At 44.2% G+C, this 21846-nt stretch overlaps 1 protein-coding gene and 1 long non-coding RNA gene across 12 annotated transcripts in view; one reads left to right on the forward strand and one right to left on the reverse strand.

The window, feature by feature from the left end:
- Positions 1–21846, reverse strand: part of FAM184A (family with sequence similarity 184 member A) — a 184815-nt gene that overhangs the window by 61949 nt on the left and 101020 nt on the right. For all 11 annotated transcript variants that reach the window (XR_332068.4, XR_012902649.1, XR_332069.3 and 8 more), the window contains exons 8-9: positions 7562–7683; positions 7218–7368 (exon numbers count right to left, since the gene is read on the reverse strand). Coding sequence is in view for 8 of the 11 variants with exons in the window: in XM_006123068.4 (XP_006123130.2) it covers positions 7218–7368; positions 7562–7683 (273 nt within the window). In the remaining 3 variants the exon portion in view is untranslated. The remainder of the gene's footprint in view (positions 1–7217; positions 7369–7561; positions 7684–21846) is intronic.
- LOC142827869 (uncharacterized) lies at positions 14239–21512 on the forward strand. The gene is made up of 4 exons (XR_012902652.1): positions 14239–14364; positions 16452–16581; positions 19141–19252; positions 21375–21512. It is a non-coding gene; the product is annotated as an uncharacterized LOC142827869 (long non-coding RNA).

Genomic DNA, 21846 nt, shown 5'->3' on the forward strand with positions numbered 1-21846 from the left:
GAATAAGTTGATTTCCTGTGTACCCCATTGTTAGAAGATGGATCAGAGGACCCAAGGGTGCAGCTCCCATTTGTGGTCTGCGGCAAAGTGTCTGCTGTGATATTATTTACTCCTGGTAAGTATGAAGCTACAAGGGTAATTTTGTATCCTCGGACCACCTCTGTACATAAAGCATGAGAACAGGCACCTCCCTGACGATTTATGTAGTACAGCGCTGATACGTTGTCAGTCAATATTCTATCATTTTCACATGAGATAGGGAGATTTTGCAGACCCTTGAACAACAGATCAAACCTGCTGCTTATTCACCTGGTTGCCGGTATTATGAGTGCCCTATGGACATTTCCTCTGTGGGCATTGTTTGCTCCTTGACTGATCAAAAAAGTGAGTTGTTAGTACCTGAAGTAGGAGAACTCCCACTGCTTTTGATATGGAGTGTATCGTTTACAGCGGAATGGGGGAGTATACATCCCAAGTGTGCACAGTGTTCTTCTAGAGCAGGGTTCCCAACCTTTTTCGGTCTGCGTAGCCCCTTGGCTTTTAGTAAACCTTCCCGTACCCCCTATTCAATATGAAAGGAAATAAATTCTAGACTCTAAAATCCACAACTTTTTTCACTAACACTACTACTTTTGGAATATTTCAATTAGGATAATTAGTTATTTACCAAATATTCCCCAAATATGCCCCCTTGACAAGCTTCTTGCACCCCCTGGGGGTATGCTTACCCCAGGTTGGGAAGCCCTGTTCTAGAATCTTTGCTGGAATGCAGCACATCATCCATCTTTCTAGCAAATAATTTTTGTTTGTCGAAAGGAAGATCTTCCATCTTCAACTTTAGATCATGAGGGACCACTGCAGATTGTAACCAGGAGGCTCTCCTCATAACTACTGATGTCGCAGTAGCTCTGGCTGCTGTGTCAGCAATGTCTAGCGCTATTTGGAGTGCTATTCTGAAGGAGGCATAGTCCTCCTGAACTATGGATTTTAATGTGGGTCTTTTGTAGTCTGGCAGGTGTTCTAAGAGAATTCAGCTTCGTGTAGTTATCGAAGTTGTGATTGGAGAGTAGCGCTGTGTAGTTTGCTATACACAGAAGTAAGGTGGCTGAAGAATAAAGCTGTCTCCCAAACAGTTCTATACGTTTATTAACTTTATCCGTCGTGTTTCTATATTGTGGTTATTTGGCTCTGTGTTGAGCAGCATTGACAACTAAAGAATTTGGTTGAGGGTGGGAAAATAAGAAATCAGTTCCCTTTGGAGGGACAAAATATCTTCGGTCAGCTCTTTTGTTAGGTGGATGTGCTGAAGCTGGAGTCTGCCATATCTCTGTAGGGGTCAATTGCAGAAGAACTCTGTACGTGTGAAGTATAGGGATGGTGAGGTCTGCATTACCCCCCCCCCCTTTCAAACCTTCCCCCTTCCCTACTACTGATGAGCCAAAAGCAAGCCTCTGGGAACATATGCCATTGTAGCAAGAATGTTATGTTCCTGCCCTTATCTACAACTCAATCTTTGTTTACCTAAATGCACTGATCATGTGAACAAAGTCAAAGGACAAGCAGTACAGCTGAGCCATACTGTAACAAGCAATGAGTAACCCCTGGAAATTTCCAAACTGCCACAAACAAGGTAGAGACACAGTATTTAAAGCTGCTCTAGAGTACAGTAATTTGGACCTCACCAATGGGCTTTGGGGACCAGCGCCTCAGAAGCTGAGACAGTCTCCCACTTGATCCGCAGCTGAAATGAGGCTCCCAGCCTAGCAGAAAGGATGTAAAAATGCCGCTTTTCTTATCATGTTGTTCTTTTAGTTAAGGGGCACAGCTGATAGCTGTCAGAAAATAAACTGCTTGTATTTGACAGATACCTGTGTAGCATGTCTTTGTACTTCGAGAACCCAGCGTCGGACCTGAGACTTACTCTTGCCGACAACAATCTCATTGGCAGTCTCCATGATGGCGTCATTTATGGGGATTGCAACTTTTCCCTGTTGTGAGGGCTGGAGGTTTTTGAGGAGCCTGTGTTGTTTCTTAGGTACCTCAGTTAATGTGATGTCCTGAGATGCAGCCATCCTTCTGAAAAGCTTCTGGAACTGTCTCAGGTCATCAGGAAGGGACAGATCACCAGGTATGACCACTTAGTCAGGGGATGACAATGAGTGATCAGAGATACGTTTGGTGGGTGCTCTTCGAGCTCGGAGAGTTGATCTTCCTCCGGTTCCGACTGATGAGCAGCAGAGGGAGCATTAGGAAGTGACATTTCTACTCCCTGACAATGTGAGGGTTGCAGGGAAACTCTGGGAGCACAGGAAGCTAGGTGACTGTGGCAGAAAGGATAGTCATATTCAGAGTGATGATAGCGATGACGAGTTAAGTCATGCAGAAAGCGATACCTCTAGTATGTTGCACTAGGTCATCTGTGGTAAAATCACACTGGTGGAATGTGCCAAGATGACATACTGCTCCTGTAGTACACCTGATGATGTGGCGGTAAGTGCGGGGAATGGGGTGAGCATGGTGATCCCCTTGAAGAAGGAGGAGAATGAGGTAGGTATCTTGTATAAGGGGATGGTGATAAACAGTACCTAGGCGCATGGTGTCTAGCTTGTTCTCGTGGGATGTGAGCCCTGTCATCTGTTATTTGAGGAGAATATGGAGAAGGTGGTGTGGAAGACAGTGCAGTGAGAACGTTAGCGGTTCTGGGCTCACTGATCTCATGGAGGTGAATTTGTGAGGTGCTTTCTTCGACACCAGAAAGCAGGACAAGACATGGTGCCGAAGATATCTATGCCAAACTGGTTGGTGCCGTGCTGGTCAGTGCTGCGCTGGTTGGTGCTGAGGTCATCGGCATGTGTGTGGTTGGTGCCGAGGTCGTCAGTACAGTTGTTGACGGTTCCGACATGGAAGGTGCAGATATTGTCAGCACCATCGGAGACGGTACCATTGCTGCCAAATGGTGGACCGTTCCAACCCTTGATGGCACCATTGTAGATTTTTCTTGCAATTTTGGCTCTGAAAGCAACTTATGTTTGGGTGCCACTTGTGCTGAAGGTAAAGACCAAGCTGGCAAAGCTCTTTTTCAAGCTGGAGCTGACTGTGATGAAACGGCCTTCTTTTCTCCACCCTAGGAGACTGCGGAGTGGAAACTGTATGAGAATGCTCCAGCAGCTGAAGCGCTTTGTCGGAAAAACATTTTAAATCTCATCTCCCTATCCTAATGTGCCCTAACCATCAACTTGGCACAGTGGACACATTTTTGAGGCTTGTGAGTTTTTCCGAGGAACTTGATACACTCGACATGACCGTCTGAAGCTGGCATGGTTTCATAGCATGTGGAACACTTCTTAAAACCAGGAGAGCCCGGCATGGCTAACTGCATGACATATTACAACTAATGAACTTTTTTTTTTAACTAATAAAATAAACAACAACAACTAGAACTATAAAAACTGTAACTAACTACAAAGACTATACAACTAACTATTCTATTCCTGAGAGGATTTTTCTGAGGAGAGAAGGCTCGCTCCACCTGTGACCGCGGGAGGCAAAAAAGGAACTGGTAGAAGCCGGATTGCATGAGAGATCAAAAGAGCGGGAACGGCACAAGGTGTGTGCTGCACATGTGCGGTCCGGTCCGGCTGACCACTGCTCAAGAAAACTCCAATCCACGGTGCCGGGATGATCCAACACCTACAGTGGAGCACCCATGGGGACACCACTCGAAGAAGAATAAACGATAAACCTAGGCTTATTGCTTCATCTAGTCAACTACTCACATTCTCCTCCTCTCTTTGCTGGCTCTGCATCACAGGGAGAGGGAGAACTAAGCAGGAGCCAGTGCTGGGGGCAGCCGGTTTAAAAGCCAGTCTCCCCCATGCCCAGCACTGGCTCCTTGAAACTGTATGCCTCCCCTTGCACTGCTGCCTCTATCACAGGCAGCAGTGCGGGATTGGTGACGGGTGGGGAGGTCCAAGGGAGACTGCTGCAAAGTATCCTCTGACGGGGGTGGGCCCTGGCTTTGCAGCAGCAGCCTGCTCGTGCTCGCTGAGAACAGAGGCTGGTCCCTGGAAGCAGCCTCTATCCACAGGAGTCTGAGCTCCCTATGGACAGAGGCTGGACCGAGCCGGGCCACCACAGAGTCTGCTTTGCGGCAGCCTCCTCAACCTCTCTTCCCCCACACACCCAGCAGCCTCTGTCCACAGGGAGCTTAGACTCCCACGGACAGTGACTGATGCCACCCTGCGCTGCTGCCTCTGTATCAGTCTGCACAGGGAACTACTTCTTTAAACTGATTCACCTAATTGACCAGCTCCTGCCTGGCACCCTGCGCTGCTGCCTCTGATACAGGGGCCCAGGCAGAGGCTTCTCTACATCCCAATACTTATTATTTGACAACTAGAATTGTCTAATTCTGCCAGAAGTAGAGATTATCACAACTACAGAAAGAAGAGTGTTGGAATCAGAAAAAAAGTTACACAAACATCTACAGCAAAATCCTTTTGCCAATCACAGAGAAACAAAATGAAAATATTTAATCCATTCAAAATTGAGAACATGAGATACAGAAAACTAAAGCAAAGCTGTCAGAGCCAGAAGTAAAAAACCAAAATAAAAAAGCTCAATACAAAGAACTATCACCACCAGACAAAATCACAACCATAAAATCAGCATGGTCAGACTTTACTAGAATACAGTTAACAGTACACAATAATTCAAAATGAGGAATTGTTTATGAAAAAAGTAACAAGTGAAGAAAAATGGAAAATGCCTTTTGTATTGTTTTAGCTTTTAATTAGCCCTCTGTCTCCACATGATGTCATGGTATGGCATAAGTCTTTATTGTGTGTTGCTGGACACAAGTGAATGAACTTAAGAGAATTAGCAATTTATATTCCCAGAATATTCCCCTTAACTGAGAAAAACTCCATTCCAAAATCTTATTCAGGAAAAAAAAACAAAAAAACAAAAAGTACGTGCTTATATCCAACAGTCATAAACTGATACTTTTACAATACAGAGAAACAGGTCAGCTTTTTTACAACATATTTTGCTTGTTGTATATTGGGTTGTAGATATAGATCTTGTTGTTATAGTAACTGAGTAGGTCACTGGGGTCAGTCCAACTAGTTTGGGCTTGTTCTAGTTAGTTCTGTGCTATGCAATAAAATGGACACTTGCAACTACTCAAGCTCTCTGCATTTCCACAGATTTCTTGCTATACTGTAAAACTCCCCATGACATAACATTGTTAACTAGCTTAAACTTAACTGAAGTATTTTAACAAATAAAACAAACACAAAGTTAAGCATCTTTTATCCGATGTACTGTGTATTAGTGCATATAACCCGCGGGTTATACAAAGTTTTACAAACCTTGCAACCCCCCCGCGGGGTATACATGTCCGCAGGGTATACAAGTTTATTTCTACTTGCCTGGGCATGAGTGCAGCTCCCCTCCACTGGCCGGCCAGCTCGCCTGCGCTGCGCTCTCCATTCCCCCCCTCCTGGAGGAGGATGGATTGTACCTGGCTACGGCTGAGTGGAGCTTGGGCATGAGTGTGGCTCCCTTCCCGCAGGCCGGCCAGCTCACCTGCGCTGTACTCTCTGTTCCCCCCTCCCAGAGGAGGGTGGGTTCGCCTGGCTGCGGCTGCGCAGAGCCTGGGCACGAGTGCAGCTCCCTTCCTGCAAGCCAGCTAGCTTGCCTGAGCTGCGCTCTCCGTTCCCCCCTCCGTTCTCCTCTTCTGGAGGCTGCGGCTGGTATGTGCAATTACCAGGAACCTTAAAGTAGCGTATATAACCTGTGAGCTATACACGTGCATGGATTATCTAAGACTTTTTTTACATATTTAGGAAAAACTGCGGGTTATGCACAGGTGCAGGTTATATACGCTAATTTACGGTAATCACTTTTTAAAATGAGACTCTTTTAGGAATGTAACTGAGAACGTGCCACTTACAAACTGAAGAAATGGAAATAAATGTATCTTCAAAAATTATACAACTCAAAATGAGAATGAACTCTAAAAAGTGAGGGAAACAAAAATTCTTGATTACAATGAAACTGTAAAAGATAATTTAGGTCAAGAATTTCAGAAGCCGTCTCCTTTATAAGCACAAATGACAGCATTTAGAAATCTCAGAGCAGTAGGTGTGTTAGTCTGTAACTGGGGGAAAAAGAAACTTAAACAATGAATGGCCCTGAAGCACCATGGAGACTAATAAAAAAATTTAGATAGTATCAATAGCTTTTGTGGGCACAGTTTTGAAGAAGTGGGTTATACCCACGAAAGCTCATGATAATATCTACATTTTTTGTTAGTCTCTAGGGTGCTGCAGGGCCATTTGTTGTTTAAGTTTTTTCAGCATTTAGAAAATTAACCATCGTACAATGAGCACAAAGTTGCACACTTAATTTTTCGAGCTCTTGAATTTCAAACCATGGCTGAAATACAGTCAGAATACAAGCATAAAAAATTAAGTGTTTATTTAATCATTTCCAAAAAGCTATTCCTATTTGTCATTAAAATTTTAGGTCATCTCATATTCTTCCTTTTCATCCAAATAGTCAATAAAATCAATGCTATTTCACTACTGAAATTGCAAGAAAGTATAAAGCAAAGAATTTGGGTAAATGATTTAACACAGAGAAAGTACTGTATTATAATAAATATTAGCATGAACACATACAGTAGCTGCAATTAAAAAACCTCCAGCATTTACCCAAATTACCACACACAGCAGAATCTGAGACTACTGAGATTTTCTCCCCTACTTAGTGGAGATAGCTGTAGTAAATGTGTCGTGATACAGGTAATTGGCAAATTTTGACGTTAATTGTTTCTACTGTACCATAAAAGATGCCCCCCCACCAAAAATCAGAATACTAACTAAGCAATATAGCATACATAAATACTTACAAGAAGAAACATGAATAGGTAGGTAGGCAGAAATTCAGAGTGGGGGTAAGAATACCAAAGAAATGAAAACAATTTTCTCAAGTTCAGTACCACAAGGAAAGACTATGTATACTTGCTCATCATGTTAATTTTCACATTAATCAGTATTGTTATTTGAGTAATCTGTAATGAGTTACATTCATCCAAATTAAACCTAGAGACACGTTTTCTACTGCTTTCATACAATTAGTCACTAATAAGCCATCAGCACTCAAGCTAAATTACAGCAGTTTCCTGATACTGAGTTAGCCATTCTAGTTACCTGGTCTAAAAGATCTTCCACCTTCTTTTGCCATCCATCCCTGGCAGCATTTTTTTCACGTTCTTTCAGTTGCAAGAGTTGAGTCATAGCTGCCTTTTTATCTTCTTCATGCTGAAGCCTCAACTCTTCACGAAGTTTACTGCATTCCTGTCTAAAAGCAAAAGTAATATAACTAAAATATGATCTAATCTTTCATAAAAATAAACATTTACTAGTATTATTGAGAAATGAATGTAAAAAGTATATATAATTACAAAAGTCTTTGCTCTACATCATATTAGTATTACTTGTTACATTTAATGCACGCTTTTCTTTCTTACTTAAAACAAAGAAAAAACACTTACCGAAGATTTTCTGTCCATTTTATTTCTAGGTCATGAGCCATTCTGTCAACTTTGATCTTCTCCTCTTCTCTCATGGCAGAAATCATTACTTCATGCTGCTGTCTCTCTCGTTCTAGCTCCCCCTGAAAATATAAACTTTATAATAGAGACTCAGCAGCTGCAAAAAAGTATTCTGAACAAAAATCTTCCTCTGACTTAAAATAAAATTCCTGCCAGCGTATACAATTAGAATTGACATTTTTGGTCATTAAACTGTATATGGGTGCCTTATTTTAACGTATTAAATAATTTATTAGAAACGTGCACCTGTCTGTCTACTCACCTGGGAGTCTGTTTGTTCAAGAACTCTTCCTAAACAGTAAAAGCTAGAACCACCAAATTAGGCATGCAGCTTCCACTTATGCTAACTTAAAGCAAGCTTATGGTTTGGTTGTGCCACGAAAATGGGAAGTGCTGGGAATAGGACTATTTTATATAACATGAAAAGAGAGGAACACAGAGGGGAAGGATGCAATACTGAGAGAGGCCACTGGGAGCAGCGAGCGCATAGCAGAGAGTTATACTGCAGAGAGACCTTTGGTGGCAGCCACACCACCAAGAGAGTGGCCAGCACGGCTGTGGCTCTCCATCTTTCTTGCCACCAGACCAGGTAAGTAGCTCCCCTGCCCCCAAACTCTTCCCTCCCTTCACCCTTGGCTGCAGCACCAGATGGGAGAGAGAGAGAGCAAAGCTCCCTGGCAGCCAGGGGAAGGGGGGGGGACAGAAGGACCCCAGCAGCCAGGAAAAGAGTTGAGAGGAAGATAGAAGGCCCACAGTGGTTTGGAGGGGCTGGGAGCAGAGAAATGGCCCCACTGGATGGGCTCCTCTGCCCTTAGCCTGTCCCCACCCTTTCAACACTCAACTCTCATAGCTCTCTATAACCCCAGCCTTCTACCTTGCTCCCCAACGCCCTGCCTGGACTCTTGCTTTCTCCCCCCCCCCCCCCCCCCACATGGCTAGCCCCTGGCCCTAAAGGACCTAGGCAATGCCAGATAAGTTTGCTAGTTAAGAAAATAATTAGAAAATGTGGCTTCTAATGAAGACTGTTTTTATTGTCATTTTCAAGTCCACAAATATTTGATCTGTCTAAATTATGCTTCTTCACAAAACATTTTTTTATTATTTATTTGTAAAATTAAAGGAATCATTTATGCAAGTAATGTTTGTTCAAATGTATCATATGCGAGCATTTGGGTGCGAGTATTCAGTACTCGAAATTCAAAATTTGAAGTGTTGTAATCAAATACACATGTCACATGGTATATGCATCTGTTGCTTGTTTTGCCAGATAGAATTATAAGAATCAACTTTTTGTGGTGGACGATTGTAATCAGAAATTCAAAATTCATTTTCTGCGCACATTTTACAATATATGCTTAAATGACAATAAATATTCTTGTTACCAGTAATTTATGAAAAAAGCCGAGACATAAGGTGTATTGAAAAGTATATGAGGGGGGTTTTTAATGAATATTCGTAGGACTTTTTTTTTTTTTTAAACAGTATTTGCCCTGTTCTAACTAAGGATTTTAAATATCAAGTAATTTACTAGTCAAGTAGTCGATAGAAATTCTATCGACTACTCAATTAGTTGATAGGCAATTCTGCATTTCTCCTTTGAAATCTAAAAGAGCCCCCCCACGGGCTGCATTCAGAGTCCCAGCTTTGAAATGTACACGAGTCCCCAGCTGGGGGGGGGGGGGGGGGACGACTGATGGTAGTGGGCTGTAAGGGGCCCAGGTAAGAGGAAGATAGAAGGCCCACAGTGGTAGCACTGAGGTGTTCTGAACGGGGAGCTGGCACTGGGGAACTCTCAAGGTGGGAGGCTGGCACGGGGGGGGGGGTTGGGTGCAGGGGACTCTGGGGACAGTGCGTGGTGCTGGGGGGTAGTGGAGGGTTGGGGGTCTCTAGAGGTTAGGGCTAACACTGGCAGCTCTTGGGGCTGGGCTTTTGGCAGAACGGGAACATTTATTTGCATATTCATCATTTGCATAATGAATATGCAAATAAAATGTTGCCAGTATGCCAAAAGTTTGTGAATGGGTTTTGCTGCTCCCCCATATCAAAAAGACTGGGAACCAATAGGCTAGAGAAGCAATTAAGTAAATGTCAGTTTAGCTACAGCCCTGGAAATTTAAAATTTTACTTGATGTGACTTATTTCTTAAAATAGGAATTCAGTTGAATACACCCTGAAGATTAAAATATTCTCTGATGAATGGAAAGGATTTAAAGACCCAAGGATATGCTACAGGTGGAGCTGGTAATATAGCCTTAAAGACCTTAATTTCTGTTGCTTATAATTCTGTTAAACTTGTATCCTTTGAACTGAAATTTTCCACAGTGGGAGTCAGGCTGCAGTTTTAGGGAAAGTTTCAGCTAAATCACTCTACTGTTTCCACAATTAGGAAGAAATATCTTGTTTTGTCTGTGTTAAATAATATTTGAAACCGTTTCAGTGATAAGCTCTAATACCTCCATACTTTGAGGAAAAAATTTCTGGAATGGAAGCATCCTCATGTGAAAGATGTGTCTTTTGATACTTCCATTTTGTCCCCAGCCCAAAAAAATCTCACATCTCAGACTTCCTATAGTTTGTCAGTAAAGTGCTATACTCATCTATACTCAGCTGCAAGTGCTGTCATTACCCATGGAACCTTTATTTGGCTTCCTTGAGTAACATGCATTATGATTAAAACCCTACTTGAAAAGCAGGATGACTGTCAAATAATTTTGACTGAATTGTGGTGAAGACAGAAAATCAAGGGAAAATAATACCATAATGAGCATTTATTAATTGTGCATCACAGCCAGGGCCTCACGCATTGCATGGTTGACAGCTGGAGTGAATTAATCAAAACCAGGGCAGATAAAAATAAATTATTAAAAAATATATTTTTATTTAAATCAGATATTTTTGATAATCCTTTTGGAGGGAGAAATCTATCTAAAGATAGTTTTAATTAAGATACATTATACCTCTAAGATATCCCACCATGGAATAGGGTTATAAAGTCTAATTCTATAGTATGAGGCAATATATTCATGTAATGTGTAAGTAAAGTTTTATAAATGGAGTTCCAATAGTTCATGGATTAGGGACCCAATCTTATATGGGTCCAGAGGCTTCCGTACAGATTATTAAGGCTAATCATTCTATCTACCCACTGGGATTCAGTGCTCCATCTAAGATACCATCACAGATGTTAGTTTTGCAGTTCTCAAACTGTGGATTTGTGTTTCTAAAGATAAATGCTTGTTAAACACATGTGACAGGGTCAGAACAGATAGCTATAAAAAAGTTGTGGAGGGGAACTATATATAAACCTCAGATTGAGTAACAGGGAGGGGCTGGTTTATAACCAGCAGAGACAATCAGGGCAGTGGAACACCTGAGGCTAATTGACCAGGCCTGCAGAGTTAGGCTAACTTAGGCTTGTTAGATCACCTGGGGCTAATTAAGAAAACCAGTTCAGAGTGGCTTAAAAGAAGCTTTAACTACAGTTGGGGCACTTGTGTACCTGAGACATGGAGGAGGACACTGCTGCAAGTAAGAGGAAAGGAGAGAACAACTGAACACTAAGAGGATTAAGCGGAGAGAAGGAAGATGCTGAGCAAGATGTGGGGACGTAGCCCAGGGGTCTTGGAGCTGTCTTATAACAGGCGTTGAGGATTCACAGAGGCAGCTACTATTACAGGCCCTGGGCTCGAACCCGGAGTAGAGGGTGGGCCCGGGTTCTTCCCCTCCCCCCACAACTCCCCATTTCCACTCAGAGAAAAGGATTGTGGAGTTTATTCTGTTTTACTATAACGCTGGCCAATAATGAAAAGAATCAACAAACAGCAAACTGAAGCCTTAGATGTGGTGCCTAAAACTGTGGGCTGCTGTGAGACTCTGAGGCAAGCAAAACCTGCAAGGAACGCAGGACCCACCACGTTTTCATAGGAGCTTTGTCACACAAATAAAAAATACACAGACGTGAAAAACAACAGACCTCAAACCTTCTGGCTGTGTCTACACTGGCATGAATTTCCGGAAATGCTTAAAACGGAATACTATTCCATTTTCAGTTTTTCCGGAAAAGGAGTGTCTACATTGGCAGGCTGCTTTTCCGGAAAAACCCTTTTTCCGGAAAAGCGTCTGTGGCCAATGTAGACGCGCTTTTTCGGAAAAGAGCCCCGATCGCCATTTTTGCGATCGGGGCTTTTTTCCGGAAAAGACTACTAGGCTGTCTACACTGGCCCTTTTCCGGAACAGTGTTCCGGAATAAGGACTTATGCCCGAGCGGGAGCAGAATAGTTTTTCCGGAATAGCAGCTGATTTTGTACAGTAGAGCATCATTGCTTTTCCGGAAATTCAAGGGCCAGTGTAGACAGCTCACAGCTTATTCCGTAAAAGCGACTGATTTTCCGGAATAAGTGGCCCAGTGTAGACATAGCCCTAGTGTCTCTGTAAATTTGCGTACACAGAGTCAAGCCCTTAACTCTCTCTAAAGTCAAAATAGCTTATTTAGGCTTTCGGTGCTATTTATACAGCAGGAAGTCTGAGAAAGAGCACTCTTTCTCCAACTTCCCTTATGCCTCATAAAATGAGAATTACAGGAGTCAAAGTAAGAAGTCCTCCAACTTGACATTATTTTGACATTACAGTAAAATTCCAATTGTCCGGCATCCAGTGGTCCAGAACTCCTGATAATCTGGTACCAACTGGAACCCGGAAGTCCTCCAGCCAGCCGGACAATTGGAGGTTCTCCGCGCCGCTTCCCCAAGCCCACTGCTGAAACTGACCAGCGGCGGACTTGGGGAAGCGGCGCAGAAGAGAGGAGCTGGGGTGCTGCCGAGTCGGTCCTCACCCCCCCCCCCCCCCCCCCGCTCTGCTCCACACCGCTTCCCCAAGTCCACTGCTGCCACTGGTGGAACTGACGAGCGGCGGACTTGGGAAAGCTGCAGAGCAGAGCAGCTGGGGTGCTGCCGGGCGCCAAGCAGGGAGGCGACGGGTAGCACTGCGGGACCAACCATGCAGCACCCCAGCTGCTCTGCCCACCACTTCCCCAAGTCTGCCACTCGTCAGTTTCAGCAGCAGCAGACTTTGGAAAGCCATGGGGCGGAGCAGCTGGGGTGCTGACAGGTTGGTCCCGCAGCACCGCCCCTCACCTGAGCAGCGCTGCGGGACCAACCCGGCAGCACCCCAGATGCTCTTCCCCATGGCTTCCCCAAGTCCGCCCCTCATCAATTTCCCTCACAGACCTGTCACAGCACCCCTGCCGGAGTACCTCCTGATACTCCAGCATATCCAATAATCCGGCACCCCCTGGGTTCCAAAGGTGCCGGATTATTGGAAGTCTACTGCATATCAAAATAACTGCTTGTAGTGTAGACACGGACCATGTTATTTTGGAATAAAGTCAGTTATTCTGAAATAACACTGCTGTGTAGACATAGCCTAAAGGTGCAAAGTTGAAAAAAGTATAATGAATAGAAGATTGTTGAAAGTGGAATAGATCTGGACAAAGGAAAAGAAATCTGGAGATATGAGAAGGAAAGGACAGGTAGAAATGGAAGTGAAACTATTTGAGGAGCATATTCCAAAGCATATTATTGACGTCTTTCCGGGTGTAACCTTCATTGATTTGAGATCTAATATACCATTCTTTCACTAGAAGGGAAAACCCTATAATGGCAGCAGGCAGGGGAAAAAAAGAGACCCAGTTTGGGAATATTTTAATAAAAGTTCCTCTACCTGTGTATAAGACAAGTATGAATGCAATATGCAAACAGTGCAACAATGAAATTGAAGGCCTGGTTGTCCATATGAAACAACATCATTAGAAATCTTCCTTCTCAGGAGGAAGCTGCGTTGAAGATGATGAAAGGAACATGGGTGCCACATGCAGATTGGTAAACTTTTTCATTGAACAAAATACCTAGAAATAGTTGTTTTATTGCTGTTGAAATTTGGAAGGAACAGAGTGAAATCTTAAAGAGAGAAATATGCAATGACACACTTAAAATACAAGCATTAAGAAAAAAATGGGACAATCGTTATCTGGTTCATTTTCTTGCAAATATTCTCAATACATGGTACCAAGTCAAACCTTAATTGCTGAAGACGACGTGTTGGCTATGACATGGAATCCAGCAATCATCCTTCCATAATACCCACTATAATAAACTTCAGAGCTAAGGGTTAACTATTCAGGTAGTATATATCTGATGATGATGTTTTAAAGAAAGTCACACCAGTGAACTGGTGGAAGTCACACTTGGATTCAGAAACTATTGACGTGGTAATCTCACTTTTAACAACAGTAGCCTCTTCTGCCGGTATAGAAAAAGCATTTTCTCCCTTTGGATTAATTCATTCCAAACTGAGAAATCATTTGGCATCTGAAAAAGCAGGAAAGCTTGTTTTTCTTTTCCAGATGATGAACAAACAGGAAAATGAAAGTGAAGACGACTGAGTTAGCTGCAGAAGCCAATATTTTAAGTTCCTCATGTTGACCTGTGATGGATAGGAGGAGTGCTGGTATTTTCTGAACATCCCAGCCTTCAGTAACCAAAGGGTTAAACTCAAGCAGCTAGGAGATGTTGGCAGGGAGCCAGAAGAGCCAATGGGGGAAGGTGCTGAGATTTTAAATGAAAGAAACCCTGCTTGCTTTTCTTCTTTTTTTTGTGAATTTTAAGCCCGGAGTTTGCAGGGGAGGGGAGATGATAGACAAGATGAATTGAACCAGGCAGGACTACCATGCCTACAAAGAATACCAGGTATGAAAATGGACTGTAACAAAGTATGGATCTGTGAGCAGATAGGGAATGTCTGTTTAGACACAATCAGGTTATTTTCTTTGTGTTATTGTTTGGTTAAACTTCTCTGTGCTAAGTCCATGTGCCTCCCCCATAGGCTGTACTTTAACCTATATTCCAGGAATGGAATTTCTCTGTTTTTAAATTCTTTTCTCAGTTGTTTTAAAACACATAGCAACCAAATATGCTTTATCAAGTATATCTGTTTGTTTTGTTAATAAAATCATTGTTTTTAAAGGGGACAATTTGATTTTTGTATCCTGTAAGGTAATAGAAGGTCAGTATATGCATGCCTAAGACTAAGAGGTCAGCTTATCAGATATTACAGGTTTTTTTCTCTTTTTATTTAAGCTGTCATCTTGTGTTAGAAGAGTTTGGGGAGAAGTTTCAATTGCTTCTTCCTGGATTCAAGAAGGGGGATTTCACTTGATGGTGGCAGCCTATCTCCCAAGGCCAGGAAATCTGTGACCTTGGAGAGCTTTTAAGCAGAAGCCCAGGGAGGTAAGGTATTTGTAAAGTCTCTTGAAGACCTCCACCTTCTGTACTTGAAGTGCCAGAATAGGGAACAGCCTTGCCACAGTTGATTTAATTTTTTTTTTAATATTAACTATTTTACTTAAAAAACCAATTTTAACAGAAAAAAAAAAACCCTGATTTTAAAAAAAACTTGAAGGTGTAAATAAATTAAAAAATTCATATTGTTTTGTTAAATGTTACTTGGTAAGCATTCACCTTCCTGGCATGCTCACTAGGGTAACTGGTTAACTGGTGGTCCAGCTGGGCTGAAGCAGCCCCCTGCCTATGGCCTGGCATGGATGGGTCAGCCCAAGCAGCCCCTACCCGCGGTGTTGCAGGCTCTGCCCCGGCTGGCCAGAGCAGCCTACAGCACTGTGGGCCAGTTAAGGTTGAAGGAGCCCCCAAACCAGTTAGACATAATGGTTAGCCAGTTAGCCAGTTAACTGTTTAAATGGGATTTTACATCCCTGGTATATAATAAGCAAATTTGTCTATAAAAAGCCTACATTTCTGTTAGGCATCAGTAGGTTAAATTAATTATAAGTAAGACTCCTTGCCACCATATAAGTACACAAACATAATTATTAAGTTGCAGATCCTTTAGAAAATTTAGTTCTCAAAATAACAAAAAACAAATATGTTTAAATAGATTAAATCATAGGTTCACAAGACAGTATATTTTTTTAGTTGAATTTGATTTCAAGAGAATATTCTTAACACCTTTTTCACACTTTACAATAATTGTGAACATTTGCTTTCTGAAACTTTCTTACTCGTTCTTTTAGGGTAATTTTCCCATTTTAAAAAGAAAATTTTAAAAAGGACATGCAATTAAAGAAAGAGTTACTCACCTTGTGCAGTAACGGTGGTTCTTCGAGATGTGTCCCCGTGGGTGCTCCACTCTGGGTGCTGGTGCGTCCTCATGCCAGCGACCGGAGATCTTTCTAGCTGTTTCCACCGAGCCGCGCCAGACTGCCCCCCCGTGTCATTGGAATCAGTTAGGCACGCGTATGGTACGGCTCCTCTGTTCCTTCTCTACCCATTAGAGCATTAGGCTCCAAGCAGGGGAAGGAGGGAGGATAATGCAGCACCCACGGGGACACATCTCAAAGAACCACCGTTACTGCACAAGGTGAGTAACTCTTTCTTCTCCTTCGAGTGGTCCCTGTGGGTGTTCCACTCTGGGTGACTACACAGCAGTTGTCAACCCGAGGAGGTGGGTTTGGAGCCCCGTGTTAGTCACTGTGGACAATACTGACTGTCCCACCGCCGTGGAAGATGAAACTGAGGAAGAAAGAGCATAACGTTGTGCAAAAATATGGTCTGAAGACCAGGTGGTGGCATTACAGATACCTTGTAGAGGAACATTGCTGAGAAAGGCAGTAGTGGGGGACATCGCCCTGTTGGAATGTGCTGTAATTGTTTCAGGTAAGTTTTTGTTATAGAGCATATAACATGTTTGACTACAAGAAGAGATCCATTTAGAAATCCTCTTTGATGAGACTGCCTGTCCTTTGGATCGTTCCACGTAGGACAAAAAAAAGACTCGGGGATAGACGCCAGGGCTTGGTGTGGTCGAGATAAAATGCAAGCGCCCTGCGGATGTCCAGAGTGTGCCATACTGCCTGAACTGGATCAGCATGAGGCTTAGGAAAAATGCAGGTAAGTGTATAGATTCATTGACATGAAAAGGCGAAAGGACTTTGGGGAGGAACTTAGGGTGTGGCCGAAGTATTACCCTATCCTTTGCAAATGCTGTATAAGGGGGATCATCCATCAGTGCGGCGAGTTAGCTCACCCTCCTACTGGAGGTTATTGCCACGAGGAATGAGACTTTCATTGATAAATGAGACCAAGAGCAGGTTGCCAGTGGTTCGAAGGGTGGCTTCGTCAGGCTCTTGAGAACGTGGTTGAGGTCCCAAATAGGAAGTGGTGGACAGACCGGTGGGAAGGTATTCTGTAGTCCCTTAAAAAAAAAATCTTCTAGTTATTGAGTCAGCGAGAAAGGAGACCCCTTGTCCAGTATGATGAAAAGCTGCTATGGCAGCTGCATGAACTTTGATAGTAGTAAGAGCTAGGCATGACTGCTTCAGGTATAGTAAGTAGTCCAGTAGGGTGGGAAGGGGGGCATGCTCAAGGGATGTTATGTAGGAACTTTTGAACCAGTGCGCGAACCTGTTCCATTTGTAGAGATAAGTTTTCCTGGTAGACTGTCTCCTACTGTTGATCAGTATCTCTTTCACCGGTTCTGAACAGACATTTTTGGCATCTTGAAGCCGATGAAGGAGCCAGGCATGAAGATGCAGCTTGTGGAGTGCCGAGTGGAGATCCCTCCCGTAGTTCTGCGATAGGAGGTCGTGGTGAATTGGGAAGGCATACGGATCTACCATTGCCATCTTGTAGAAGTAGGGGTATCACGTTTGTCTGGGCCACACCGGTGTCACAAGTATGACTTGAGCACGATCTGTTCTGATCTTGAGTACCTTGTGAAGGAGGGGAAAGGACGGGAAGGTGTAAAGGAAGGGACTGTCCCATGTGATAGAAAAGGTGTTGCCGAGGGAGTGCTTCCCTAGAGCTCACCTTGAACAATAGAGATGACATTTTCTGTTGCTTTTTGTGACAAAGAGGTCTACGTCCGGTTGTCCCCATTGGTGGAACACCGGGGCAAGCTCGTTCCTGTCCATATCCCATTTGTGTTGATCATGGAACGTGAGGCTTAGGGCATCTGCCGTGACATTGAGTACTCCATGTAGGTAGGAAGTTATGGGGGTAACATGGTATGTAAGGCACCAATTCCATAATCTGATGGCTTCCATGCAAAAGGAGTGGGATTGTGCCCCACCCTGTTGGTTGATATAGTACATGCAGGTGGTATTGTCTGTCATTGTAGAAATGAATTTGTGAGTTAAGTAGGGTTGGAAATGTTGGCATGTATATCTGACTGCTCGCAACTCGAGAAGGTTGATATGTAAGGTTTGTTCCATAAAGGACCATTTGCCTTGAGCTGTGATGGTGCCTAGGAGTGCTCCCCAACCCATAAGTGATGTATCGGTCACTATTGTGAGTGTGGGAGAAGGACGATGGAATCGTACGCCTTCTAGCATATTCTGAGGTTTTGTCCACCATTGCAGTGACTTGAGGATGCGAGGTGGAATAGTCACTCGTTTGGAGAGAGAATCTCTGGAGGGCTTCTAAGTCGTAGTTAACCATGACTGAAGGCCTTTCATGTGAAGTCTGGCAAGCTTGACTACATATGTTGTAGAGGCCATATGTCCTAGAATCTTGAGGCATTCGCGTATCGTCATGGTAGAAGCTAGTTGTGTACTCATGATAAGATCGCGCCTGGTGTTGAATCTGTGTTCGGGTAGAGTGGCCCTTGCTACCAGGGTATTGATGAGTGCTCCTATGAACTCTAACTTCTGGGTTAGATGTAACGTGGATTTTGAGAGATTTATGTGGAAGCCGAGATTGGTGAGGGAGCTCATGGTAATATCGATCATTTCCTGGGTCTCGTGAAAGGACGATCCTTTTATCAAGCAGTCATCCAGGTATGGAAAAATGATGACTCCTTGATGACGTAGCGAAGCCCTTACGACTGCCAGAGTTTTGGAAAAGACTCTGGGGGCGGTTGAAAGGCCAAAGGGGAGCACTCGGTACTGGTAATGTTGGGTGCCCACCTTGAATCATAGAAAACGTCTGTACACCGAGTGGATTATGATGTGAAAGTAGGTGTCTTGGAGATCAAGAGCTGAAAGCCAGTCTCCTTGATCTAGAAGCAGAGATGATAGTTGCTAAAGTAACCATTATGAAGCGGTGGTAAGCAATGTACTTGTTGAGTCTCCTTAGGTCCGATATAGGACGCCATCCACCATTCTTCTTCTGGGTTCGGAAGTAAGTTGAATAGAAGCTCCGACCATGGAATTCTGGTGGTACTTGCTCCATAGCACACAATTGTAATAGGTGTGAAACTTCCTGGTATAGGAGGATTTCGTGAGATGGGTCCCTGAAAAGAGACAGGTTAGGAGGTATGGCTGGGGGGGCAGAAAGATGAAGGAAATGACGTAACCATGTTGGATCAGTTGTAGGACGCATTTGTCCGATGTTATTTGAGTGCATTGGTGGAAAAAAGCCCGGAGTGAGTGGTTGAACTGAGGAGGCCCGGGCGCGAGTGTTATTGGAGTGGCTATTTAGCTCCCGACACATTTTTCAAATTTGTTGCAGGTGGGTGAGTAGTCGCAGAGTGTTTCTGTCGCTGGGGTCTACGACGTTGCAGCCTCTGTCTCTGCTGGAAATCGTATCGAAGCTGCTGTCTGAAAGGCTTCCTTGGTCTCTGGTAAGTCGAGACTCTCGTTCTTTTTGTTGGGGGGGGGGGTGTACATGCCCAATGTCCTGAATGTGGTACGCGAGTCTTACATAGAATGTAATACCTCATCTGTCGTGGCAGCAAAGAGGTTGGTTTTATCGAATGGTAGGTCCTCAACCTTTTGCTGTAAATCTCTGGGGACTCCAGAAGCCTGTAGCCATGATATCCTGCGTAGTATGATGGCTGATGCAGTGACATGGGCTGCAGTATCTGCTACGTCCTTTGCGGACTGTAAGGCAGTGCGGGAGACTGCGTGGCCTTCATGCATTCTATTAAAGAGTGTTGATCATTTAAGTTTTGGTAAGTGTTGTGCCAAGGCTTGTAGTTTGGAATAATTTGCATGATCATAATCCATAAGCATTGCTGTGTAGTTTGCTGCTCGAAAGTGCAGGGTGACAGACAAATAAACCTTATGGCCCATAACGTCTATTTTCTTATGGCCTCTATCCTGTGGTGTCATCCTAAGATTGGTTGTCTTCCTTTGTGATGAACAGAATCCACCACTAGGGAATTTGGTGGTGGATGGGTGAAAAGAAAATCCACTTCTTTTGGCGCGATAAAGTACTTGCCATTCGCCTTCTTGTTGGTAGGGGGAATAGACGCGGGAGTCTGCCAGATGTTATCAGCTGGGTCCATAATGGCCTCATCCATAGCGATTGCCAGACAAGAGGTAGTGGATGGTTCTAGTGTACATAAGTGCTTGTACTGTTTAACTTGTACCTCCTGTAAGTCCCGTTCCTGTGCTAATGCCACCCGCTTGAAGAGATCTTGAAATGTTCTAGAGTCATCACCATATGGTGGAGCTTCAGGTGTTACTGCCTCACCAGGTGAGGTTGAGGAATTATGTAGAGGGGACCTATCCTCACCACCTGAGAAAGAATCTTGTATCTCAGAGTGACGTGGGGAATTTGGCTCTGTAATGGAAGCAGTAAGAGGCGGCAAAGCTGGTGGTCTGGAAGTTGTTGAAGGAGGACGATGATGACTTTGCTTGGGGAGTGGCTCACATGGTTGCCATTGAGTAGCGTATGGCATTGGTGGGTAACTGTATTGTTGTGCATACCATAGTGGTGGCGGAGGTGAGTATGTGTATTGTGTGACGGAAGGCTGACAAGAAGGAGGTCTGTGCACAGGAATAAAGTGCTGGGAGGAGAATCTGCTCCTGGGTTCCATGACTGCCTCACTTGGAGTCCATGAAACGTGAGACGATCTGTGGGAGAGTACTGGTTGGACTGAAGAGGTTGGTGCCAGTGGTGAGTGGCTCTGTTCCAGGGAGCAGTAGCTGGCTCGGTGCTGAGGTAGGGGATTTGCTCAGTGCCGATACCGGTGCCGAGTTGTCCAGGGTCAACATGTCGGTGCGGGACTTTTTCGCAGCTGATGTCAGTGCCGCGGAGTAGTGCCATGGCTGTTTTGACGCCGTATGCTCCTTATGGCCTGCCGGTGTGGCTGGTACCGAAGAGGAGGTCGGTGCCGTCGGCGCGGGCGGTGCCGATGATCTTTGTCTCAGTTCCGAATGCACTCATTTCTGTGGTGCCCGTGTCTTGGCTGGAGCCGTACCAGACGTGCCTGGCTTATCCGTGGTGCTGACCCATGAGGCTGAGGGCGCCGAGGGTAGGGAAATTGGGGAATTGGCCGTTCTTGATGCCATCAGGCTAGAAAGGGCAGAGGGACATGATTTATCTGTACCCTTGGTGAGGCAGGCCATTTCTGGAGCTACTGGTGGATTGTCTGATGGAGGTAGGAGAGACTTTTCATAAAGGATCATTTTTAGCCTGTTAGCTCGATCCCGACATGCTCTGGAGGTCAATTTCGAGCAGTGCTGGCACTTCTGAGTCCGGTGGGATTCGCCGAGACACTTAATACAATAGGAATGCCCATCAGACACGGGCATAGCCTCCCGGCATGTCTGACACCTTTTAAAGCCGGGGGATCCCAGCATGAGGTGTGGGGAACAAGCAGCAAGCCGCAACAAGAGAACATTTTTTGTTTTGTTTTGTTTTAACTATAGACTGGGGGTGGGTAGCAGGATGAAATAACTTGGACTCTAAGGTAACTGTAGGAATTAACCAAGGTTTCAATCTATTTCTGACCAAAGTTGAAGAGAGAAAGAAGCTCAGTCTGCTGCCGAGGACGGTCGAGAAGGAAATGAGGAGCCACGCCGCGTGCATGCCTAAGAGATTTCAACAACACGTGTGCGCAGCATGGTGGAAACAGCTAGAAAGATCTCTGGTCGCCGGCGCGAGGACGCACCAGCAACCAGAGTGGAGCACCCATGGGGACCACTCGAAGGAGAAAGTTAATTATTTCATGGTCTGAGTGCACATGAAGTGAAAATCAACATGAGAAACACAAAATTATAGCTCTAATAAAGCTACTCAGTCGATTATGACTTTGTTGGCATCACAGAAACTTGGTGGGATAATACACGATTGGAATGTTAGTATAGAAGGGTACAGCTTGCTCAGGAAGGATAGACAGGGAAAAAAGGGAGGAGGTGTTGCCTTATATATTAAAAACGAACTTGGAGTGAAGTGGAAATGGACATAGGAGATGGAAGTGTTGAGAGT

This window comes from Pelodiscus sinensis, chromosome 3, assembly GCF_049634645.1.
Source record: "Pelodiscus sinensis isolate JC-2024 chromosome 3, ASM4963464v1, whole genome shotgun sequence".
Lineage (NCBI taxonomy): Eukaryota > Metazoa > Chordata > Testudines > Trionychidae > Pelodiscus > Pelodiscus sinensis.